At 31.9% G+C, this 18,405-nt stretch overlaps 4 protein-coding genes across 4 annotated transcripts; 2 read left to right on the forward strand and 2 right to left on the reverse strand.

Moving 5' to 3' along the window:
• Positions 1–7,453: 7,453 nt before the first annotated feature.
• On the forward strand, positions 7,454–8,551 carry LOC134832150 (uncharacterized). The gene is made up of 4 exons (XM_063846065.1): positions 7,454–7,581; positions 7,645–7,773; positions 7,907–7,952; positions 8,014–8,551. Exons 1-4 carry the CDS (start codon positions 7,579–7,581, stop codon positions 8,349–8,351), a joined length of 516 nt encoding a protein of 171 aa, XP_063702135.1. The 5' UTR covers positions 7,454–7,578; the 3' UTR covers positions 8,352–8,551.
• Positions 8,552–8,590: 39 nt separating this feature from the next.
• Positions 8,591–12,271, reverse strand: LOC134832140 (cytokine-like nuclear factor N-PAC). Its single transcript, XM_063846054.1, has 11 exons — positions 12,115–12,271; positions 11,965–12,001; positions 11,819–11,904; positions 11,090–11,744; positions 10,412–10,522; positions 10,206–10,349; positions 10,024–10,147; positions 9,876–9,965; positions 9,724–9,813; positions 9,478–9,659; positions 8,591–8,936 (listed from the first exon to the last, which is right to left on the reverse strand). Exons 1-11 carry the CDS (start codon positions 12,150–12,152, stop codon positions 8,859–8,861), a joined length of 1,635 nt encoding a protein of 544 aa, XP_063702124.1. The 5' UTR covers positions 12,153–12,271; the 3' UTR covers positions 8,591–8,858.
• Positions 12,272–12,376: 105 nt separating this feature from the next.
• LOC134832141 (T-complex protein 1 subunit zeta) lies at positions 12,377–14,378 on the forward strand. The gene is made up of 2 exons (XM_063846055.1): positions 12,377–12,590; positions 12,808–14,378. Exons 1-2 carry the CDS (start codon positions 12,454–12,456, stop codon positions 14,264–14,266), a joined length of 1,596 nt encoding a protein of 531 aa, XP_063702125.1. The 5' UTR covers positions 12,377–12,453; the 3' UTR covers positions 14,267–14,378.
• Positions 14,379–14,412: 34 nt separating this feature from the next.
• LOC134832148 (ribonuclease P protein subunit p30) lies at positions 14,413–15,481 on the reverse strand. The gene is made up of 3 exons (XM_063846063.1): positions 15,338–15,481; positions 15,079–15,266; positions 14,413–15,019 (listed from the first exon to the last, which is right to left on the reverse strand). The coding sequence occupies exons 1-3, from the start codon at positions 15,426–15,428 to the stop codon at positions 14,435–14,437; spliced, it is 864 nt and encodes a 287-aa protein (XP_063702133.1). The 5' UTR covers positions 15,429–15,481; the 3' UTR covers positions 14,413–14,434.
• Positions 15,482–18,405: the final 2,924 nt, after the last annotated feature.

Here is an 18,405-nt window from a genome sequence, read left to right on the forward strand (position 1 = left end):
TTATTTTTTTTTTTTTTAATTTTTTTTTAAAAATATTTTTTTTTTTTTTATTTTTAAAAATTTTATTATTTTTTTTTTTTTAATTTTTTTAAAAAAGTCCTTCTTCAAATATTTTTTTTTTAATTATTTAAAGAAAATTTTTTATTACATATTTTATTTTTTAATTTTGTTTTATTTTTTTTTCAAAAATTTTTCATCGAATAATTTATGTAATAATTAATTTAAAAAAATTATTTAAAAAATTTTTATTTAATTTTTCTTTAAATTTCAAATAAAAACTCAAGTTTTAATTTAAAAAAAAATTAAAAATTTAAATTTTTTTGATAAATTTCCTTAAGCTAATTTCTTGATTTAATTACCCCTTGAGCATCATATCACTTAATTCAACGCAGAAAATTATTGTTAATGACACTTTTTTTCTTAAAAAATTTTCTTCTCATTGTGGCGCAATTTCATCCCATTTACCTTCAAAGCAAATATAAAATTTCAAGAAAATTTTCTCTTTACTTTCCTTTCCTTTTGTTTCTGAACGAGAGTTTTGTTCCTACTTTGTATTTAAAGGCAGGAAACAATAATCATCATAAAAATATTTGTTCTGTTCATTTTTCAGTCAACAAACGTACCTTCATTTGTATTTCGCTTTGTTCTCTTTTTCCCTTCTCATACTTCACTTTTCATACATTAAAAGAGTTTTTCGCCGAATTTTTTTTATTGTTTTGACAACGAACGGCACTCGGAGAAATTCAATGCCATTTGCCGTCAAAAACAAAAAAAAGGTAATTTTTATTTTTAAAAAATTACTGAAAATCATCCAAAATGTTCGCTGAGAATTTTTTCGTATTTTTCATTAGCGGATATTTTTGCGTCAGGCACGTGAGTTGCTGCAATAAAATTCAGTTAATAATTTTTTTCGAAGATAAATAAGAAAAAAAATTACTGTCAACGCTCATTTTGAAGTTTTCTCTTGCTTTGATATAATTTTCCTCCAACTTTTCAAGCATCTCAATAAATTCTCGTCTCGGAGCGCCTTGCATGACGTTCTGTTTGAATATCAAAACGACTTGTGTTTCATAAACTTTTCTCAAATAAACTTGTCCTTTGAGCAATGTAATTGATGTTGACAGTTGCGGAAGGATTTCGGAGTCGAAATACGTTCGAAGGTCGAATTCCGTGTCGTTTCGCGATTCGTTCAAATAATCGATTTGCAATTTATTCAGAATTTTCTTCCGAAATCTGTCAATCAAGATGCCAGGATCCAATTCCTCATCGTAACCCTGTTCTACTTTCGGCAAAACTTGCACGTCGTAAAATTGTAACAACGTCCTTTGCAGCAAATTTTGATATTTTTGCCGTACATTCATGGTTTTTAGTGATATTTGTAGTACGCAAAGAGATGCGAGGCAAGAATAACAAAGACGAGTAGCAGAAACGGTAAGAGATATTTCGATATTAAAATAAATAGTGAGGCGAGCAGCAGGTAAGTCCAAATCGACTTTGGGTTCATTTATTTATAGAAAGAGAAGTTATGAAAACTTTTTTGCGTGACGAGTGACAGTTGAGACAAAGTTTGCTTGTCGTCGAGGTAAATTGTTTTAAAGTCACTTTAAATTTTCCTTGCTTTAGGTGAAAATATTTTATTTATTTTTCCCCAGCAATTACTTCTTCTGTTTTTCTTTTCTATGTCTATGATTTCACCAACAGCGACGACGAGAACATAAATTTCATTACTGAGCGAGCATGACTATTGTACTTTTTTTAAAGAGCAGAAAAAAATAAAGTACATGAAAAAATTAATTTTAAAGTTTTTGAAAAAAATTGAACTTGAGCGCATTTGCTATTTTATAATTTTAATTTTAATTTTAATTTTTTTTTAATTTTTTTTAATTTTTAATTTCTTTTAATTTTTTTAATTTTTTTAATTTTTTTAATTTGTTTAATTTTTTTATTTTTTTTATTTTTTTAATTTTTTTAATTTTTTTAATTTTTTTAATTTTTTTAATTTTTTTAATTTTTTTAATTTTTTTAATTTTTTTAATTTTTTTAATTTTTTTAATTTTTTTAATTTTTTTAATTTTTTTAAATTTTTTTAATTTTTTTAATTTTTTTAATTTTTTTTATTTTTTTAATTTTTTTAATTTTTTAATTTTTTTAAATTTTTTTAATATTTTTAATTTTTTAAAAATTAATTTTTTTAATTTTTTAATTTTTTTATTTTTTATTTTTTTTAATTTTTTTAATTTTTTTAATTTGTTTAATTTTTTTATTTTTTTTATTTTTTTAATTTTTTTAATTTTTTTAATTTTTAATTTTTTTATTTTTTTTTTTTTTAATTTTTTTTAATTTTTTAATTTTTTTAATTTTTTTAATTTTTCTAATTTTTCTAATTTTTTTAATTTTTTTAATTTTTTAATTTTTTTAATTTTTAATTTTTTTAATTTTTTTAATTTTTTTAATAGAACCGACATCATATCGAACAAAAATATTTTTTTATAAATTTTTTATAATGTGTTAAAAATTATAAGGTATGGTCAGAAAAAGTAACAAAAAACTTTTTCAGCAACAACTTCAACGTGAGCGCATTGACTGCACGTTAAAATAAACGGAAAACGCAAAGCAAATACCTCGTCAAACACAAATTTAGCTTAAAAAATCCCTTTTTACGGTTTGTTAATCTTCATTCTGTAAATATGAGACGACCGTGAAAACAGAAAAAAAAAATGTAGAAAAAATATCATAAAAGCAAAAAAAAAGGGAAGAAAGAAGAGGAAACAAATTAATGTTCAGTTATTAAATATTTTTTGTTGTAACAGCCATTCAATTAGAAACTCGTTTTTCCTTTCAATTTTTATACAAAAAAATAATTTGGACCACTCGAGAGAGTGAGAGTAAAAGGGATCAAAATCGTTTTTCATCAATTGTTTTCTATCAAGTCAATTTTCTGAAGGATTTTCTCTTGAGAATCGACTTGAGAGTCAATTTCTGTTAAATTTTCGATGGATTTCCGAGTTGAATTTTGTAATTGTTGGTCATCCTTGTTCTTAATTTCCGTTTGAGGAACGGGAAGTAATCCTTTATCTCTCAATTTTTGCGAAAATTCGATGAATAATTGGTTGAGCTCGTGTTTAATTTCGGATGGCGACTCGATTTCGGCGAATCCAGCACGTTTTTGATGAATTCGTCTCGAAGTTGATGCTGTTCGAGGTCTCGTTGAAGGTTTCGAACTTGTTTGTGATGGTTTTGTTGTCATTTTTGCTCTTAATTCAGCAGTTTTCGTTGTTCTTGGACGACTTGTTGATGGTTGAGGCTCCTGTTGTTGCCTTTTCGGGACTTGAAAAACTCGTGTCGATGTCATTGGTCGTCTTGAAGTACTTTGAGCTGCTCGTTTTAACAAATTTTTATCGATCGGAGGAGTTTTTGCCTTCTCCAAATTTTGTGAAATGAAGTTTTTCAGTCTTTTTTGTGATTCCATGATTTTTTCGACTTTTTTCTTTTCACGCTGCAATCCGCGAATTTCTTGTTCCGTTACTGCCAAATCCTTTTCAAGCATTTGAACTTTTGCTTCTCGCTCTTTTTCCGCTCGCAAGTCTCTTTTTGGGGACTTTTTCTGAATTTCTTCGACAATTTCTTGTGCCATGGTGTCTTCAGCGAGTTCAATTTCCGCTCGAAATTGATCTTTTAAGCGACGACGATACTTTTTGTACTCTTCCACGCAATCTCTTTCACGTTTATTGAGACATCTTCGCAAAATTTCAAGTCTTTCGAGTTCTTCGGAGGAGCTTAAAGGACTTTCAAGTTCATCGTCGCGTGAATATTTCTCAATAATTCGTTGCAAATCGCTCGGAACGCGTCTTCTCGAACTAAACGAGGCTCAGGAGCTTTTACGTAAACTTTTCTCGGCGAAATTCGAGGTTTTCGAGCACTTTTGTAAAGACTTTCGTTAACTTCTGGCACTGTGTAGAGAAATTCCGGAGGTTTAACTGATTTCATTGGGCGCCCTCGCATCAAACGAGCTTTCCTTTCGCGATGTCGATGAGCAGGAAATGGTAAAACCGTGTAAATTTGAGGAAGACGCCTTACGGGAGACTCGATAACGGGAATTACTCCATCAGAAGACGTCGAAATTTCGGAAATGTCTTCAAAATCGGGCATTTTTGTGTGAAATAAGTCCTCGGTAGGTGTCTGAAGTTGCAAAAAACGTCTCGGAGGTTCGTCAGAGCTGCTTGAAAACTCCGGCATCTCCATTCCAAAGAGATTTTCTTGAGGCAAACGATCTCCAAGACGATCAAAATGACTTTTAACAGGCACAGACGACGTTTCAGGCGAAGAAATATCAACTAACTTATAAAATTTTCGTCTTTTTTCAGAATCAGAGCTAAAGAAGAGTTCCTCATCCGGAATTGACGTGTTAAATAAATCATCTTCATCGATTTCTTGTAAAAATATACTTTTTGGACTTGGTTTCGAGGGTTTTTGAATAAAATCTTTCGGTAAATTCAATCGAAAGAGTCTCTCGCTTGAAGAAGTCCCAAGCGTGCTACTTGTCTCGACTTCAACAGCTTCCAAAGGAGCATAAACCGGATTCAAGGGCTTCGGTAAGTTATCATTTAACGAATTATCCAAGTCAAGAAGGTGTTTTCTTACAGGCAAAGGAGCTGAAGTTGCTTGTAAAGGTTGTTTTAAATCCTTTTTCGGGCTTTCGAAATCAAGAAGATGCTTCTGAGGCGATTTTTGAGGCGTTTTTTGTAGTTTTTCTTCAACCAGAGGTATAAAAGACGTTTCTTCACTCAATTTTTTATGAACTTCATCTTGAACTCTCTGCGCTTTTTGCAGCAAGCGTCGAACAGCGTCTCCAGAAGTCGCAATTTCTTCATCGAAACTGACATCCAAGCCAAGATCGGGCATGGAAGTGTTCAAAATGTCATCTCCGCTTGAAATTTGTATCGTTTCAAGTACATTTTTGGTGTCATCAGGTGCTAAATTGATCATATCAGGAAGGAAAAGTTGCCCCGTTTCTTCTGTCATTAACTCAGCAGGCATTTCAACGTCTTCCAAAGCATCTTCGGGGAGGTTATATCGGTAATCCGGAATTATTTGAGGTCTGTATTCTGCTTCATCAGGAGAAATTTGAGCTGCAAAGTCGTCTTTTGGATCGTCAGTTTGTCCTGCGCGCATTCTACGATGATGGGGAGACTTTAATTGAAGAGCTAAGTTACGTCGATGTGGTTTGACGATGCGATTTGGTGTCTCTGAGAGCGGAAATCTGCTACGAGATGACAAATAAGAGACAGTTGGAACGAAAGATGGGTCTTTGTGAATAGGAATTCGTTTAAAAGACGACTTTTTGCATTTACAAACGACTCGAGGATGACGTTTTGGCTTCTTTTTGTAACCAGATCTTTTGGAAATTGATGGATTTGTGAAATATTTCTTCGATTTCAAGTCAAAATTGACATGATCTTCAATAATTTCGTTTGCTTTTTCAGAAATTAGTTCAGAAACGTAATCCTCAACCTTAAAATGACTCTTAAAACGCTTTCCCATGATTTTACGAAGATATGGTTGAAGTAAAACATTCATTGTTGAAGCTAAAAATTCATAAAAAAATTTTTAAAAATGAATTTCAAGTAAAATTAAGGTAATTTTCTTACATTTTTCATCCAATTCATGCGATAAATTTTGATAATTTTCAATATTTTTCAGCTTTAAACGTTCTCGTTGCTCAATATAAACTTTTTGAAGGACATGAAGTTTCTTTAAAACTTGAGTTGCATCATGAAAACTTCCATTAACGGCATTTTTCAAGCATTTCGCCAAAGAAATCGCATGTTGACGCTTTAAAAATTCCAATTTTTGTTCTAAAGTCGAAGTTTCATTGAATTTTGGTAAAGGTAACTTTTGGATTTCTTGAATGCTTAAGTTGATAATGTCCGTAACGTTCGCTAAAAAGGTAAAAAATATTCTTAATTTTTTTTTTTTTTTCAATGGAAATTTACAAAAATTACATTCATTTAATGAAACATCTTTCAAAACGGAGTGATTTGGATTCGTTTGGTTCAAAATTGAGTACTGTGCTTCCGCAGAAGTGATTGCTTCATCCAAAAGTTGGTCTGTAATTGACAAAATATGACTTAAGGAGGCTAAAAATGATAAATTTTAAGATTCTTACAAACAGCTTCTAACTTTTTCGGGTCAAAATCTTGCTTTTTGAGCTCTTCTGCGAGAGTTTTGCATGCCAAGACGACCAATTCTTGCTCGTTACTTTCATCAATTTCTAAATTTGTCTCTTCCAATGGAGTTTTCATCCAATTTTTGCTCATCAAAACGATATCTGAGTCTGAAAAGATCGATTAATTGAGGATTTCTTTTGAAATTTGAACAAAAAATTACCTTTCGAGTAAGTTTTTATTGGAAAATAGTTTTTGTCGTACTTTTGTTTCAACATTTCTCTGTCATTAACGTATTTTTCCTGCAATTCTTTCATCTTTTCATCAATTTCTTCTCTCGCAATTCCTTCTTCCGCACTTTCATAGAAGATTTTTTTCGCGTTCGTCAATGCGCGTCTCTTCAATTTAATTAATTGCACCTCCAATGAATCCTTAATGGATGTTGATGTCTCTTTTTCCGCGAATTTATTTGCAAAATCAATTTTTCTCGCTGTCAAACGCTTCATCCAGTTATAAGTGTGTAACTCTACAAGAAAAATACAAAAAAATTAACATAAAATGATGCAAAGTAACACGTTCACCTGCCATTTGAAACAATAAATTGCGGATCAGACGATGAATAACAAACATTTTTCGGGACATAATCCGATTTGAAAAGAATTTTTCGCACCATTTCGCGTCTTTTGATGTATTTTTGCTTCATTTTCTCGAGAAGTCGTTGAACTTTCTCTTCAAAATCAGGAATTTCGCCGTCAGAAACGAGACAATTCCAAATAATCAAGACGTCTTTTTGAAGATTCGCCTTTAAAACTTCCAATTCTTGCGCCAAAGACGTCGAAGCTGACTGAAGAGGGATTTTTTCCACAAATTCTTCTTGCAAAACGTTCTCAACGAGTTCATCTTCATCCAAAATCGGCTCGTTTGGATTGAATTTCGTGCCAAATCGATATTTTTTAAGTCTCATCTTCTGTTTTCCGTAAATTTCAGCAAAATTTTGGATCATCGCCACGAAATGTTCATCAGAAAATCCAACAGCGTGCATCAAGGGACGAACATCGTAATAAAATCTGGCGATATCTTGATGATATTCGTTCTTGAAGACCTCCAAAGTTGGAGAAAGGATCGCCAGAGACATTTTCCAACAATTTTTTTGACTAAAAAATTTAAATTTTACAAAATGAACGATAAACAAGGGGTTGCTTTGATGAAAAATGTAACGGTTGAACATTTCAAAAATTTAATTCTCCGAAAAAAAATCCATGAAAAAAAGAGGTTTGTTATCCGACGGACTACTTTTGTTTGGAAAAATTGAAATCGCAGCTGCTAGACGAGAAAAAAACTGAAAATTGATTGAAAATTAAAGGATTTTTGTAGTTTTTAGAAGAAAATTGTAACGAATTGATCTCACATCACAATGGTAAGTCGAAAATTTTGAAATTCAATAAAATTCCAACGATTTATAACAAAAAACATCCTTCAGACTGAAGCACCAAAGAAAAATTGCATCAAAGCTGTTGCTCGCAAAAAGAGCGGACCCAAATTCGAGTTGACTGAGGAGCAAAAAAATGATGTTCAAGAAGCCTTTCAGATTTTTGACACCGAAGGAAAGGTAATTTTTGACTTCATTCCTCATAAAAAAATTTCTTCCTGAATTTTCCATCCCATTATCGATTAAACAATCCTTACCAACCATCCCTTTATTCCTGAAAAGAAAAAAAAATAATTTTCATTAAAAATTTCAGGGATTCATCGACATCAAAGACTTAAAAGTTGCAATTCGCGCCTTAGGTAAGCCCCAAAATCAAATATTTACCTTCGAAAATTCTCATCAAATGACTTTTCGCAACAGGTTTCGAGCCAAAAAAGGAAGAAATTAAAAAGATGGCAGCTGAAATCGACAAAGACGGTGCCTCAAAGCTCTCCTTCGAAGACTTTTTGGGTCTCATGACATCTAAAATCGCCGAAAAAGACGCCAAAGAGGAAATTCTCAAGGCATTCCGTTTGTTCGACGATGACCAAACCGGAGCAATTTCCTTCAAAAATCTCAAACGAGTCGCAAAGGAGCTTGGCGAGAACTTAACTGATGAGGAGTTATCGGAAATGATCTCTGAAGCGGATCGAGATGGCGACGGCGAAATAAATCAAGATGAATTTTTGCGAATTATGAAGAAGACGAGCTTGTATTAACTTTCAAACGTCATTCCAGTATTAATTTTTAATTTATTTTTTAAGAAAAATTCCCGTGCAAGCACAAAAAAATTATTTTAGAAAAAAATCTCACCTGAAAAAAATTTAAAATTATGAAAAAATTCAATTTTTTGTAAAAAATCATAAAAATAAAGTATAGATGACCATATAATAATATATATTTATTAAATTTGTGAGGACTACAGAAATATATTTATAATTATTTTGAAAAAAAAAATAAACTAAAAAGCAGTGTTTCGCACATACAACTCTTACAATCAGATTTATATTGAATTTCTTAAAAAGTTTTCTTAAAAATTAGTCGTGACAGAAAAAATTACATTCGTAGCCTCTTAAAATTAAATCATTTTTGATATAAATTTTTACTTTTTTCCTTTTTTCTCTATAGTCGATATATAACTTTGGACATACTTTTCAAATTTAATTTTTTTTTCTTCAACAATTAAACAAAAAATAGTAAATTTCTTTCATTTTTCCGTTTTTTCTTCAATTTTTCTTGCTTTTCTTGCGTTTCTTAACTTCTTTCTTAGTATCTACCTTTGTTTCTTTTGCAGTATTTGTTTTCTACGAAACATAAAAGTTGGAAATTATTAACTAAATTATCAAATATTTTTTTTAGAAAAGTTTTTTTTTTTATAAATGTGACATGCAACGAACTTTTTTTTCTTTGTTGATGTTCGTCGCATTCACCCCGAATTAATTATTTTTAATTATTAATTAATTAATATATTTCTCTATATATATAATTATATTTTTTTTTGTTGCAAATCGTGTTTTTTTTTCTTTTTTTTTTTGTAGTGCGGAATATTAAAAAATAGTGACTTACTTTTTAACATTCTATAGTGTTAAAAATGAACTTTACTCAATTTATTATTTTTTTTTATAAAATGGGCCTAAAACGTAAAATATTTTTTATAAAAGAGGAAAAAAATAATATTTATTTTAAAAATAAAGTCTATATAAAAAATAAAAGGGGATTTCTATCAGTTTTTAATAATTGAGCAAAGTTGATTTTTTTTGTTTCTCTCTCTCTCACGTTAAAGATAATTTTTTTGTCAAAATTATTTAAAAAAAAAGATGTTTTTTTTTAGAATCTGGCTCTTACGTAAACTGCACTTGCATCGTGATCACCGTAGCCAAGGCGTTTTGCGTGTTTGTACACTTCATTTGATGTTGCGGCGAGCGGAAGTGGTTGCTCGAGATTTTCTGCCATACTGAGGGCAAGCTTGAGGTCCTTTTGCATGTGAGAAAGTGCCAAATTTGTAGGGAAATCTCCTTTGATTATTGCTAAAAAATGAAATTTCATTCGTTTAATTGACTTTTTCAGATTTTAAAAGAGAAAAAATGTTACCTTGACCCTTTTCGAGCATCATTGGAGATGCCATGCTTGTCAATTCAAGAACTTCCAATACGTCTTTTTGTTGCAAACCGGCACGATCAGCTAAAAATTTTTAAATGTCAATTAGAAAAAATATTTTTTGTGAAGAAAATTATTGAATTTACCTAATGCCATTGCTTCTGCAAGTCCAGCTAAAGCAACGCCTCCCATCATTTGCAAGACTAAGTTCATCTTGGATGCATGACCAACATCGCCTGTAAATGAATTTCGTGAAAAAAATCTTTTTTTTTTGGCATGATAAAAAAAAATTACCTAAATAGAATGAATTGCGTCCCATTGCTTCGAAGCAAGTTTGGCATTCGTCGAAGAGCGTGCGATCTCCGGCAGCCAAAATGATCAAAGTTCCCTCTTCTGCTTGTGATTTGGAGCCTTGAATCTGTTTTTTGAACAAAATTTTAGTATTTTTTCTTAACATAAGTTACGAGAAATCTTACTTGAGCTTCCAAATAACGACCCATTCGATTATTGATCGCTTCGGCAATATCTTGGGATGTTTCAGCATCGATTCCAGTCATTTCTACATATCCTTTGTTTGTCATATCGTCACAGCTTAAGACGCCGCAGTTACCAAATACCAACTTTTCAACGAAAAAATTCAATTTTAATAATTTTTTATGAAATTTTTAAAGGAAAAACTTACATCTTTAGCAACTTGAGGGTCAGAAACGCACGAGAAAGTAATGTCTGTGGCGTCGATTACATCGCAAGGTGTCAATTTGATCTCAGCTCCTGCTTCTTCGAATTTGCGACACTATTGAAAAGTCAAAAAAATAAGATATTAAAAAAATTTAAAATAAAAAAATATTAAAAATTTAACAAAAAAAATCAAGAATTAAAAAAAAATGTTAAAAAAAATATCGAAACATTTTTTTTAAAAATTAAAAAAAAAATAATTTTTAAAAAAATAAAAAAAATTATTGAAATAATTTTTAAAAAATTAGATTTTTTTTTTAAATTTAAGAAAATATTTTAAAATTCTTTAAATTTTTTTTTATATTACCTATATAATTTTTATTTTTTTTAATAATTTTAAAAATTTTTAAATTAGAATTTTTTTTTAAAATATAAGAAAAATTTTCAAATTAAAAAAATTAGAAAATGTAAAAAAAAATTAAATTAAAAAAATATTAGAAATTTAACAAAAAAAAATTTTTAGATTTTTAAGTATGAAATTTTTTTGTTAAAAAATTGATATTAAAAAATTTTAAAAATGAAAAAAAATAAATAAAAAAATATTTAAAAAATTAAAAAAAATCGATTTTTTTTTAAATTGAAAAATGTAAAAAAAAAAATATATAAAAAAAATCAATTTTTTTACCTTTGAGGCAGTTCTGTTCCAAACGCAAACTTTATGCCCGGAATTGATCAAATTCTTAACAATTCCGCTTCCCATAATTCCCAATCCGAGGAAACCGAACGACAACGTCGATGGATTGATATTTTTCGACTTGAGCGTCGTCGATACCTTGCCAACATCGATTTCCGGGGCATCGGGCTTGACAACTGTCGACGGGCGATTCAACAATTGCGTTACCGAAATATTACGACGAGGCGTCGGTGTGAAGCTCGATGACAAATCTGGGCTCGAATTCTTCATTGCCGAGTCGTTCAAAAGACGCTTACGCTTCGCAACGGGAGACTTTGTGCCCGATTTTGGTTCAACTTTTGGCTTGATCTCCGATTTGCGCTTGCTTGCGGATTTCTTTGCTGTTGTCGGGGGCGAAGCAACGGGACTCGTGACAGCGCTCTCGTCAAGATCTGCTGTATCATCGGCAGTTTCTTCGCGCAATTTGTTGAATTCGGCATCCGTGTCGCGATGATTGTTGTCGAAAACGCTGTCAAACTGATCGGGATCCTTGATATATGTCTCGATTGCGACAACGGCATCTTTGAAGGCAGCAGATTTGCTGGAATTCTTCAGTTGGTCTTTGAACTTTTCGTATGGTTTGATGTTATGCTCCTCAATCCAAGCACTGAATTTGTGAAAAAAATCAAAAATTCTCGATTATCGAGTGAAAAACGACACAAAATATGCGAAAACACTCACTAATTGTTGGATCCGAAGAAAAAGACGCACTTAACAGGCCCTCCCTTTTTCGGCGTTTTCTTCAATTCTGGCGGCGGATCCGAAACCTGCGAGAGGAAACAAACATTGAGGCACAAAATCGTCGAAAAAACATGAAAAATTCTTACCTTGCCGGGCCATGGGCTGAATCCTTTCATTTTTGCCCTAAAATTGCGGGAGAAAAACACGAATTAGAGCATTTGTGCGACATATTTGCGGGAGAATTGTCTAAATAAACAACACCGAAAGCTGCTAACCTCAAAAGCAGCAAAACTTACCATACTAAATCGTTGACTTGGTACGCGACTTCCGACATTCTCGATCAAAATTCGATTAAACACTACTTAAATTAACAGGATTTCGTATTTTTACGAATATTTTCAGCTCTGTTCCGGGTCAAATGTACAATTGAAGCGCGTTACCTGAGCGCGTCACTTGAATTCACGGAGACGAATGAATTTGATGACATCTGTGCCATGGGAAATTTTTGAATTAGCATCTCATCAATTGCGATCGTCTCAAAAATGAACACGTAAATTGTCAATTGGGTAAAATTTGTTGAATTTTTCGCAAGTGCTCCGACAAATCTCTCAAATTTTCATAGAAAACCCGTAAAAATGGCTGCAATTTCGCTGTTGAACCCCAAAGCTGAGTTTGCTCGTGCCGCTCAAGCACTCGCCTTGAACATTTCCGCCGCAAAAGGCATCCAGGATGTCATGAGAACGAATTTGGGACCAAAGGGAACAATGAAAATGTAAGTCCAACACCCGATGGTTCGATTTTTCTCGATTATCTCTTAAAATCCTCACGATTTGAGATTAAATTTGTCAAATTTAATGAATTTTTTAAGAAAATTTCTCTTTAACGAGGATTTTTCTTACAAATTTTCGGATTTTTCGAGATTAATCACATGATATGAGTCACGCACGAGACATAACCTCGTTTCATATTCAAATTTTCTTCCATTTTAGGTTGGTTTCGGGTGCCGGCGACATCAAAATCACGAAAGACGGCAATGTTTTGTTGCACGAAATGCAAATTCAGCATCCAACTGCTTCGCTCATCGCTCGTGCAAGTACAGCTCAAGACGATATCACGGGAGACGGTACAACTTCGACCGTTTTGATCATCGGCGAGTTGTTGAAACAAGCGGATTTGTACATTGGCGAAGGATTACATCCGCGCATCGTCACCGAAGGTTTCGAACAAGCTCGTGCCCAAGCCCTGAAGATTTTGGAAGACTTGCGACGTCCCATCGAGATTGAACGCAAGAATTTATTGGATGTCGCTCGTACTTCATTACGTACAAAACTCCATCCGTCTCTCGCTGATGTCTTGACCGACATTTGTGTCGACGCTGTGTTGGCAATTCGTCAAGAAGGCAAACCCGTCGACTTGCACATGGTTGAGTTGATGGAAATGCAACACAAGAGCGCCACAGATACGCAATTAATCAAGGGTTTGGTCTTGGATCATGGCGCACGTCATCCCGATATGCCCAAACGTCTCGAAAATTGCTACATTTTGACGTGCAACGTCTCCTTGGAGTACGAAAAAACCGAAGTTAACTCGGGATTCTTCTACAAAACGGCAGAGGAACGCGAAAAATTCGTCTTGGCTGAACGGGATTTCATCCAACAACGCGTTCAAAAAATTATCGCGTTGAAAAAGAAACTTTGCGACGGCACAGACAAGACTTTTGTCGTTATCAATCAAAAAGGCGTCGATCCAATGTCTTTGGATGCACTCGCCAAGGAGGGAATTATGGCTTTGCGACGTGCCAAGCGTCGTAATATGGAACGTCTTGCTCTCGCATGCGGCGGAATTGCCCTCAACTCGCTCGATGACATCCAAGAAGATCAACTCGGGTATGCCGGACTCGTGTATGAACACGTTTTGGGCGAAAACAAATACACGTTCGTCGAAAATTGCAAAAATCCGTTGTCTGTGTCGATTTTGATGAAAGGCCCCAATAAGCATACTTTGACTCAACTCAAGGATGCCGTTCGTGATGGTTTGCGTTCGATCAACAACGCCATCGAGGACAAATGTTTGATCCCAGGAGCAGGCGCTTTTGAAATTCGTGCGAATAATGCTTTGAAAAAATTCGCTGAAGGCGTAAAAGGCAAACAAAAACTCGCTGTGCATGCATATGCGGATGCTTTGTTGGTAATTCCCAAGACACTCGCCGTTAATTCAGGTTTTGACAGTCAAGACTCGATTGTGCGCTTGTTGGAGGAAGACGCCTTGAACACGGAGCCAATTGGATTGGATCTCAGTACGGGCGAACCCATGAAACCCGTGGATTTGGGCGTTTACGACAATTACGTCGTGAAGAAACAAATCATCAACTCCTGTACCGTCATCGCAAGTAACCTCCTGCTCGTCGATGAAGTCATGCGGGCTGGCATGAGCAGTCTTAAAGGCTAAATTTCACGATCAGGAATCGTTTTCGATGAAAATCATCCATAAAAAATTTTTGCTTTTAATTTTTTTGCACCCCTCTCACTTAATTGATCGTACGCTTTCACGCAAATTAACTTTTAAAAAACTCATTTTTGCATTAATAAACAATAAATTTTCAAAAAAAATAAAATTTTAGTTTATTTTTTGTTTTTTACTCGCACTTTCACCTGATTCGGCTTCAGAAACGCTCATTTTTTCTTCCTCATCTTCCGTATCGGAGATATCTTCTTCCTTACTGACGCCCAATTCCTTGAGTTTTCGCACATGAACGATACAAGATCCGCTTCTTCGTGTCTCAGCTCGTAATAAAAGGCGTCGACTCTTTCCGCAAATGGCATCTTTTGACTGTTCTTCGCTCAAATTGAAAATCCAACCCAAATAAGCGACGTCATACGGGCTTCTCAGCTCGAATTGTTCCTTTGCTCCGCTCGACATGATGATATTTCGCGATTTTCCCAAGGCATGGTACTTGTGAGCTTTGGTAATAGTCGATTTGCGAACTTCTGCGTCAACAATGCACGGAGCGTACTTGATCTCGAAGTAAATGTTACGACTACACGCCTCGAAATAATGCTTCCGAGCGATTTTGACACGAATTGTGTCGGCGTTGTAGGAGATGAGATCACAATTTAACGATTGACATGCGTAAATTAAGGCAGATTCGGTCGTTGGAATGGCAGCAAAGAGATGGTATTTGCGTAAATTTTGGGATTTGTTCTGAAAATTAATTTTTTTAGTAATAAAATTTAAAAAAAAAATGAAAAAAAATCTCTTACAGTCGTTAGAGAAACAGAATTTTCCGCAAAAATAACCGAAATTCGATTGAAAATCTTCAGTTTTCCTTTGAACTCTTCCTCGAAAATGCTCAAGTCAAGAGGCTCGGGTATCGGATCGTTCTTCTTCGCTTTCTGATCTGTCGTTACATCGTTGTAAATCTGTTCAATTGCAACATTTTTGTATTCCACTAAAATTATTTTTAAAGGAAATTTTTTGTCAGACTGAATTATTTGATAAAAACTTAAAAATTTGACTTACATTCAACGAGTTCTCGTAACATCAATGTGAGTTCCTTTAAATCCTTGAAGTTTGAGACACACAAGTCGCAAAATCCTGTCAGAGGCTCCATTGAAAGGCTTTTAATTAGGATAAATTTTGGAAGCGAGAATCAAAACAAAAAAGCATGGCGTGAGACGAAATAAAGTGATAAGGCAAATCGCAACTTCGTTAATTCAACTTTCGAAGGCGGTTTAATTCAAATGATAACCACGTGACTATTTTTTCATTTTTTAAGCCTAAAATTGAATAAATATTCTTTCTAAAGATGAGTTTTGTTCATATTGGAAAATTTTTTTTCAGTTTCTATTTTTTGGCAGTTTTGAGTTGCAAAATGATTAAAAATGATAAATTAGAGCCCTCTGACAAATTTTTATCCATTTGGAGCAAGATTTGACAAAAATTGCTTTGACACAGTTTTTGACACAGTTTTTTTGCTCTTGATTTAGTTTTCAAAACAAAACTATGTCAAAGAAAAAAATTTTTTTCAGTTTCAATTTTTTGGCAGTTTTGAGTTACAAAATGATTAAAAATGATAAATTAGAGCCCTCTGACAAATTTCAATCCATTTGGAGCAAGATTTGACAAAAATTGCTTTGACACAGTTTTTGACACAGTTTTTTTGCTCTTGATTTAGTTTTTAAAACAAAACTATGTCAAAGAAAAAAATTTTTTTCAGTTTCAATTTTTTGGCAGTTTTGAGTTACAAAATGATTAAAAATGATAAATTAGAGCCCTCTGACAAATTTCAATCCATTTGGAGCAAGATTTGACAAAAATTGCTTTGACACAGTTTTTGACACAGTTTTTTTTGCTCTTGATTTAGTTTTCAAAACAAAACTATGTCAAAGAAAAAATTTTTTTTTCAGTTTCAATTTTTTGGCAGTTTTGAGTTACAAAATGATTAAAAATGATAAATTAGAGCCCTCTGACAAATTTCAATCCATTTGGAGCAAGATTTGACAAAAATTGCTTTGACACAGTTTTTGACACAGTTTTTTTTGCTCTTGATTTAGTTTTTAAAACAAAACTATGTCAAAGAAAAAATTTTTTTTCAGTTTCAATTTTTTGGCAGTTTTGAGTTACAAAATGATTAAAAATGATAAATTAGAGCCCTCTGACAAATTTCAATCCATTTGGAGCAAGATTTGACAAAAATTGCTTTGACACAGTTTTTGACACAGTTTTTTTGCTCTTGATTTAGTTTTTAAAACAAAACTATGTCAAAGAAAAAATTTTTTTTCAGTTTCAATTTTTTGGCAGTTTTGAGTTACAAAATGATTAAAAATGATAAATTAGAGCCCTCTGACAAATTTCAATCCATTTGGAGCAAGATTTGACAAAAATTGCTTTGACACAGTTTTTGACACAGTTTTTTTGCTCTTGATTTAGTTTTTAAAACAAAACTATGTCAAAGAAAAAATTTTTTTTCAGTTTCAATTTTTTGGCAGTTTTGAGTTACAAAATGATTAAAAATGATAAATTAGAGCCCTCTGACAAATTTCAATCCATTTGGAGCAAGATTTGACAAAAATTGCTTTGACACAGTTTTTGACACAGTTTTTTTTGCTCTTGATTTAGTTTTTAAAACAAAACTATGTCAAAGAAAAAATTTTTTTTCAGTTTCAATTTTTTGGCAGTTTTGAGTTACAAAATGATTAAAAATGATAAATTAGAGCCCTCTGACAAATTTCAATCCATTTGGAGCAAGATTTGACAAAAATTGCTTTGACACAGTTTTTGACACAGTTTTTTTGCTCTTGATTTAGTTTTTAAAACAAAACTATGTCAAAGAAAAAATTTTTTTTCAGTTTCAATTTTTTGGCAGTTTTGAGTTACAAAATGATTAAAAATGATAAATTAGAGCAATCCATTTCTGACAAAAACAAAGTTTTTTTTGCTCTTGATTTAGTTTTTAAAACAAAACTTTCAAAGAAAAAATCCATTTGCAGAGCAAAATTTGACAAAAATTGCTTTGACACAGTTTTTGACAAGATTTGACAAAAATTTTTGACACAGTTTTTGACAGTTTTTTTGCTCTTGATTTAGTTTTTAAAACAAAACTATGTCAAAGAAAAAATTTTTTTTCAGTTTCAATTTTTTGGCAGTTTTGAGTTACAAAATGATTAAAAATGATAAATTAGAGCCCTCTGACAAATTTCAATCCATTTGGAGCAAGATTTGACAAAAATTGCTTTGACACAGTTTTTGACACAGTTTTTTTTGCTCTTGATTTAGTTTTTAAAACAAAACTATGTCAAAGAAAAAATTTTTTTTCAGTTTCAATTTTTTGGCAGTTTTGAGTTACAAAATGATTAAAAATGATAAATTAGAGCCCTCTGACAAATTTCAATCCATTTGGAGCAAGATTTGACAAAAATTGCTTTGACACAGTTTTTGACACAGTTTTTTTTGCTCTTGATTTAGTTTTTAAAACAAAACTATGTCAAAGAAAAAAATTTTTTTCAGTTTCAATTTTTTGGCAGTTTTGAGTTACAAAATGATTAAAAATGATAAATTAGAGTCCTTCTGATAAATATTTATCCATTTGGAACAAAATTTGACAAAAATTGCTTTGACACAGTTTTTTTTGTTCTTGATTTAGTTTTTAAAACAAAACTATGTCAAAGGAAAAAAAATTTTTTGGCAGTTTTGAGTTTTAAAATGATTAAAAATGATAAATTAGAGCCCTCTGACAAATTTCAATCCATTTGGAGCAAAATTTGACAAAAAAACAGTTTTTAATATTTAAAAAAAAATATGTAAAAAAATTTTTTGGCAGTTTTGAGTTAGAAAATATTAAAAAAAAATAGAGCCCTCTCAAATTTTTATCCATTTGGAGCAAAAAAAAAAATATTTAAAAGTCAAAGAAAAAAAATTAAAAAAATGATAAAAAAAATATCTTGATTTAGTTTTCAAAAAAAACTAAAAGGAAAATAAAAAGTTTTGAAAATAAATTTTTATGCATTTGGAGCAAGACCCTAATTAAAAATATATGTATTTAAAAAAAAATAAAAAAAAATATTAAAAAAATAATATAAAAAAAATAT

The sequence above is a fragment of the Culicoides brevitarsis genome, chromosome 2 (assembly GCF_036172545.1).
Source record: "Culicoides brevitarsis isolate CSIRO-B50_1 chromosome 2, AGI_CSIRO_Cbre_v1, whole genome shotgun sequence".
Classification (NCBI taxonomy): Eukaryota; Metazoa; Arthropoda; class Insecta; order Diptera; family Ceratopogonidae; genus Culicoides; species Culicoides brevitarsis.